The 6945-nt window shown below is 38.0% G+C and overlaps 1 protein-coding gene across 1 annotated transcript; it reads right to left on the reverse strand.

The window, feature by feature from the left end:
• Positions 1 to 4658: 4658 nt before the first annotated feature.
• LOC120181043 (coiled-coil domain-containing protein 68-like) lies at positions 4659 to 6459 on the reverse strand. The gene is made up of 4 exons (XM_039186277.1): positions 5932 to 6459; positions 5460 to 5738; positions 5167 to 5350; positions 4659 to 5098 (listed from the first exon to the last, which is right to left on the reverse strand). Exons 1-4 carry the CDS (start codon positions 6457 to 6459, stop codon positions 4659 to 4661), a joined length of 1431 nt encoding a protein of 476 aa, XP_039042208.1.
• Positions 6460 to 6945: the final 486 nt, after the last annotated feature.

A 6945-nucleotide genomic window follows, 5' to 3' on the forward strand; every position in this document is an offset into this window, starting at 1 on the left:
AAAATCAATGCACATAGGCCCTTTCTCAGTAGGAACCGTGGCTAACTCCCGAAGTAAGATCGACCATCGATTTATTACCTGAATTTGATTCTTCTTCTGGATTTGTTTGTTGTCTCCTACTTTCCTGAAGTGTTGTGCGTGGAGTCTCCTAGCTTTGGCTTCAATCTCCGGGTTGTACTCCACTAACGCTCCCGGATTAGACCTGGTCATAAATCAAAACAAACAAAAATTAGTAACTTTGGCGAAGTCCCCGTAACGGTGCCAATTTGACAATTGTCATTTGATGTCAAATAAAATTCCTTATTCTCGGATAATAAATAAAGGAAAATTCGTAGCGTAGAGAAGTAGGGTCGAATCCACAGGGTCTTGGAAAGTATAAACTTTTGTTCGGTTTGTTTACACCAGGCGTGAAAGTAATAAAAGGGGGTTTTGGTGATGAGATATTTAAATAATAAAAGTGAATAAATAAATTAAAGCAATTAAAGTAAAAATAGGATGATGAAGATTGTGAATAAATACGGTAAAAATCGCCTCAAACTTCGCTTTGATTCAATTTCCTTTAGATCATCGAATAAGATTTTCTCTTCGGATTCACGTCGGTTACTTTGTCTACAAGGGCTATCCCCGAGACTATTTTGTATATCAAATAGCCAAGGCAATCTTTGATTCCGGCTTCGGGAATTAATTCTATCAACATCAATTGTCATAGATCAATTACCGTTTAAGTTCATGGCGACCGACTCGGATTATTGCTTCAATAACATCAATTCCGGTCTCAATTCCTCTTGGTGAAGCTATCTCGCCAAGTGTTTCCCAGGAAGTCGTATTCTTTCTATAAGCCGAATCTTCCTCCTACACGTTTAATCGCAACAACCTCTTAACCAAAGTCAATCTTTGATTTTAAAATTGTTTTGATTTTGAAAAATAAGCGCATAGATTGAGAGAGATATTCCAAAGATATTAAGAGACTGTTTTAATTCTTCCATTGTAATTGAATCATCGCGACAGCTCTCGGCTTATGAAAAGTTTAGCTAAGCATGACAGAATCATCTTAGCATATTAAAATAAAGCTTGAAAATAAAAGAAAAAGGGAAAAACTTGAAAAGTAAAAGGAGAAAACTTTAATAAAACTAGAGAGAAAAAATAATGTAATTTGAGTGATGAGTTTAGGCTTACCCCAAGTGGGTATTTATAGCCTCTCAAGCCTAAGAGATAAACAAAGAAATAAATAAATAATCCTAAAAGATAATTTTTTTAATTTAAATTGAAACTTAAACTAGTCTCCTAATGCAACTCTGCTCGTCAATCTTCCAAAAGGCATGCGGATGAAGTCTTCTAGAAACCGCCGCTGACTGGACCTTCTAGAAACTGCCACGTCAGATCGCGTCATGTCCAGAGTCGTGCCCATGTCTCCAGCCGTGACCAAATAATAAAAAAATGCAGAATTCGCCCGTTTTGCACAAATTCTAGAAAGCAAGGACCTATACAAAAACAAGTATAATACGACAAATTCAATAGCAATAATTCCACAAAATCGAAGAAATACAAGTAAAGATTAACGATTTTGAACACTCATCAATTATTCAAAGAAAATATGTGTTTACAAAGTTGAATGAAACCTACTTTTATAGGGGAGGAGTTCTAAAAGGCCTAAATAGCTAATGAATGAAAATAATAATAAACTAAACATGTTCTAATTCCTAATAAATAATAATAAACTAAGAATAATGTTTTAACTCGACATTAATTCCTAAAAAATAATAAATCTAATCCTAAAAGATAATGCATCATCCTATATTAAATTATATTACAAATAATTAAAAAATATTGAAAATTCGTAATATTTATAAAATCCCTATTAATCTCATATAGGAATTTTTGCATGCGTTGTCTTCACTAAAATAAGTGTATCTTGAGTTTTTGATATCGGATTGGTACGATTAAAGAACCGTTGTAAAGCTATGAGATATCCATCATAATTAGAAGACATAGACCAAATAACATCAGGATACTTTTCAAAAATTGTTGCAAGTCCGTTGTTATTCTAGACTTGAGTAGATTCCACTTATATTGTGGTGATCCAAGTGGTTGTAGGGGAAGGAATGATTTGTTTTATTCCTTAAACTCTTAAATTTCCATATGGGCATGTATACCCTTTCTGAAAAAGGCTTGGACTATTGTTTGGAGTTTGTCTTTGAGAAGCCTCACTCGTCCTCTTTGATAGATCCTAGCAGAATAGTCAATCCATCATCATTTGGATCGAGGTGTGTGTATGTATCAACATGCCCACTAAAGTTACATACATTACTCTGAATGAGATGTTGAAAGTCATGGTAACGATGCTCCATGAACTGCCAGGCTACTGACATGCCAACGAAAAATATCTGAATGCGGAGCTTATAAAGCCCAACAATATAATCGCTAATCTAGAGTAGCATTAAGAGTTCCCTAAATATGCATGCTAAAGATAGGGTATTAAGCAGTAGGCATATACATGATCTTGATCAATTACTACCTACTTAAGACTCAACTATTTTGTCACTAAAATTGGGGTCTTACACTTCCCTTAGTCCTCAGACAAGGGCCTCACCATGAGTACGCTCTCTCAATGGTCTATAACCTGAATGGCTGACTGTGTCTGCTTTGTATTTTCTAAATACAACTCAGACTCTACTGAGTACTAGCTATACAATGTTGACTAGTATCTGGTCTCACAAAGGCATCAGACACTAGCAACCGCATATATGTCCTGCTAACCCACCCCTCACTTGTAGGATTCACATCTAAATTACCCATTAAAGTACCTCACGCACTTGTTATGGTGTATTCAAGTAAGGACATCACACCTGCCAACCCACCCCTCATGAGTGTTAAGGCCTCGGCACATAGTCATCCGCAGAAGTGCCTCACGCACTTGCTTCATGTATTTTCAGATATCCTATACCATTAGACGATTGTCATTGCCTGAACTAGATTGATGCAACTATACATACCTAAGGCCTAGAGGCTACACGAAACTGACATCGCTAACCAACTCCTCGTGAGTGTTCAGGCCTCGGACCCTCACTAACTCCTGAAGTGTCTCGCGCGCTGATAATTCCCCACTAGGGAAACTAAGGTAACATGGGTATATCCTAATATAACTGGAATCATTTGGTGAGGTCACATTCTCTATAGATGATATCTCATTCGTTCTCTATCTAGAACGTTACGTGAAGGCTTAATGGTCTATACTGTGGTTATTTACTACGCTACTCCACTTGGTCGCTCGTTACTAACGTGTAATTTATTTATTCTTGTCTTTAGCGAAGTCTGTACGTGATCTCGAGGTTTTACGAATATTTCTGATGTTGTTGTTCACTAATTGTACTAACCACTAGCCGGTACCTGACTCTGGTTCAACTTTGAGTAGCGACACTTTGATCGATCTTATTGAACTTTTTCAATACCCCTTGGATTGAAAGGATGGCTTACACATCTTAGGTTCGTTGGCATTCTCAAAGCCCACGCTCTCCACTATTCTGAATTTGACTCCTCATTGTACCACTGGTCGATACATCCCCTGTAACGATCCTCGTTCTCTACTATCAGTATACGTGCTCAACTAAAGATACTTTGATGTATACCGCTTACAATGGTTACCTCTGTTGTAACCCATTTCCATGATTTTTAGGTATGTTTAGACATTCAGGTCCCTCACGGGCTTATTCTTGCTAGTACAATCATTCTTAGCTCTTACAGGCCTAATTTGGGTCAAAACTAACCATCCAAAGTGAGTAGTATCGATACTCTACTTGTAGTATCGATACCCTAGTGCTAACTATCGATATCCTTGAGTATCGATACCAAAATGCATTTTGTTTCCAAAATTGAGGCTTAGTATCGATACTACCACCATGAGTATTGATACTATAGGGGTAGTATCGATACTCCCTTGGCAGTATCGATATTCCCAGCCTAAAATCCTTAATTTTAATTTCAATTCATCTAGTATCGATAGTATTCATCCCAGTACCAATACTCAAACCCTGAAATGGTTATCTAGACTTGGGAAATCACCAAAAATCATCCTAAATGCCATAATTTGGTTTATAATCAAGTGCTAAAGCTTTAGGCAGTTAACTCTGCATATTTAAGGCTCATTTAAGCTTCATCACAAGTTCTTCACGTTGAGCTTCAACTTCTGCATATTTAAGGCTCATCTGGAGATAACGCTCGCGTATGTCACTTAACTCTGCCTCCAGAGATGATTTTGTGCGTTCATATTTCTCTTTTGCGATAACTTCAGTTTCAACACTTGATTTTCTTGGGGTATTTGATTGACTTCTCCGACCCTCTGATAACCTGGTAGAATGATTCATAGCAGGATTAGCTCACGGTGTTGAACTTCTTCATGGAAGATAAATTATGGGATTTTAATGCTGTAACATGTTCCTGTTATCACCTAGTTACACAAGCTTTGTACTTGTTATTGGCTTCCATGGCTTTGGTAAGCTCACTTTCATTGCTTCCATCATTGGAATCGCAATGGCTGCCATCCTGGATTGTAACATGAAATGGAGAAATTTAAACTTTTCGATTTCCAGATTTCGTACCAAAAGGCGAAAGTGGATTCCTTACCTCTCGTCTGTTTCTGTGATAACCGGAATGTTTCAGTTTCAATTTTCTTCAAGGGTTTCAGCTTTTATCGGAAACTCATCTTTCTCCTCTTGAAGCTGTTTTATTTGCTGCTGGAGTGTTTGTCTTCTTGATCTTATTAAGCTCATTTTTAATCTTTCATCCTGCTTTAATAATGCCTCTTTTGTTGCGAGATAGCCTTCCAGGTGCACAAGTTTTTCTTCCAAGGCTACTTTTTCATGTTTGTACACATCCAACTCTGAAACAACCTTTTGCAAGGTAGAAATCTGCTGCATGAAGTAATTTTTCTTTGCCTTCAGATCATCACATTCTCTGGATAATTGATGCAATGAAGTTTTGAGTTCATGTTTCACAGCTTTAATCGAGACGAGTTCATCTCTTAAAGCCAAAATGTCATCCTCAAGATTTTCTATCTTCAGCTGCTGAACCTTCATATTGTTAGATTGTTCTGATACTTCTGCTGTTCATTTTCTGAAACAATCAGCTTTAATTCAAGGTCATTCACAGTAGTTTTAAGTTACCCTTCACTTGACTTGTAACTCTCCAACAACTTCAAAGCTTTTTTGTGTTCCGCCATCAATGTTTTCCGGTTTTCTCTCAAGGCTGCGAGTTCGACCAACAGGTCTTCCACTTCGGATTTAGCTTCAGTTTCCATTTTCTTGAATTCACTCTCTGCAAGGCTCAGTTTAGATTTGGCTTCTTCAAGAGCTGACTGCAGTTTAACTTTATCTTCTCGTAAACCCGAAATTTCACGTGAGCATCGTAAGCTGTTTTTCCTTTTCATGATGTGGTGCAGAGAGTTCCTTAGCAAGGCTTTTCACCTCTTGTCGAAGATTCTCGAGTTCATCGTTCTTCTCAGAATACATTCTATTACAGGAGATTTCTTCAAGCTTGAGTTTTTCCTCGAGTTTCATGCTTTTATCATAAAGTTCATCCAACCCCAATGTTAGCTTCTGCTCTTCTGATGTGAAATCTTTCATGACCAAAGTCAGATTTCCATCAAACACTTGAATATTTTTGCTGCACTCCCTTATTTTGTCCTCCAAGTGAGCACAATGCTCTTCCAATTGTGACTTGTCCTTCCTCAACTCCTCAGCCGACTGCTAATCGAATTGCATTCTTCGATGAGTGTCTCATTAGTTTCTTGTATCTCTGTAATTTCCCTTCTCAGAGATTCACACTTATCCTCAAGTTTACTTTGGTTCAATCTAAGTTCCATAATCTCCTCTTCCTTTGACTGCATGGTAGTCTCCAGTGTTTGAATGTCAGTCCTTTTTGAGCTAACTCATTTACTGCATCAGTTACTTCAGCTTCAAGTCCAATTCTTTGAGTTTCAAGTTCCTGAATGTAGCTGTTGTAATCACTTTGAATCTCCCTGAGAATTTTCTTCTTTAGTTTCTCTTCCAGGAGAAGCATTTCTGACTTTTGTTCACTTACTGCAACTCCATTTGTTTCCTTAATCTTGAGTAGTAATTCAAGATTCTCATCGGTCAGCTCGTTGCAATCAGTTTCTAACTCCTCTAGTTTCACTTTTAAGGCTTCGATTTCTCTGATCAGATGTGCATCGCCACCCTTCTGAAACTCCGGATTCGAGAACTGTCTTTCCTTCCGAGAATCAGATAGCTTTACTTTCAAACCAACGATTTCTCTTTCTTTAGCTGCTAACATATTCTTATATTCTTCTGCAAGGGCATCGGTGTGTTCTTTGTCCTTCAAGGCCTGTTCGAGACAACGCACCTCGGCCTGCAAATTCTTCTCTGATTCTCTTGATTGTTGAAGCTGGATCATTAAGTTCCTGTTTTCCTCTGAAGTTTTCTGCATTTTGTTCTCCAATTTACTTACTCGTGACCGAAGGAACGAAATATCTCCATTTAAACTTTCTGCTTTTCTATGGTCTCTGCCAGCTCCTGAAGAACCGAAACAAGCTCAACTTTTGCTTCTTGGCTCCGCTTCAACTGCAAAGTGAGGCTGTCATTAGACTCTTTTTGGATCTTAATTTCATTTTCCAATTCCTTTTGTAAAAAGATTGTTCCATCATCCTGAAACGCCGTTTGTTTCACCATTGATTTCTCCAACAAAGTTTTGAGATTCTCAACTTCTTTCCGTAGTCCATCGCGTTCCGAGTTCGCCGCCGATAGTTCCGTCGTCAAAGTTGCCTGAGTTTGGACTGGTCGGAGTATTGTTTCCTCAATATGTCCAAATCTTGCATCAACTTGTCGGCATTCCTCTTCCACATCTTTGCTTCCGCATGAAACTCCTCAATCGTCTTCTCTGCTGCTTCAAGAAGGTTTTTCGAAGTCCAAGTCG

Source organism: Hibiscus syriacus, unplaced genomic scaffold (genome assembly GCF_006381635.1).
Source record: "Hibiscus syriacus cultivar Baekdansim isolate YM2019G1 unplaced genomic scaffold, ASM638163v2 tig00112507_pilon, whole genome shotgun sequence".
Taxonomy (NCBI): domain Eukaryota; kingdom Viridiplantae; phylum Streptophyta; class Magnoliopsida; order Malvales; family Malvaceae; genus Hibiscus; species Hibiscus syriacus.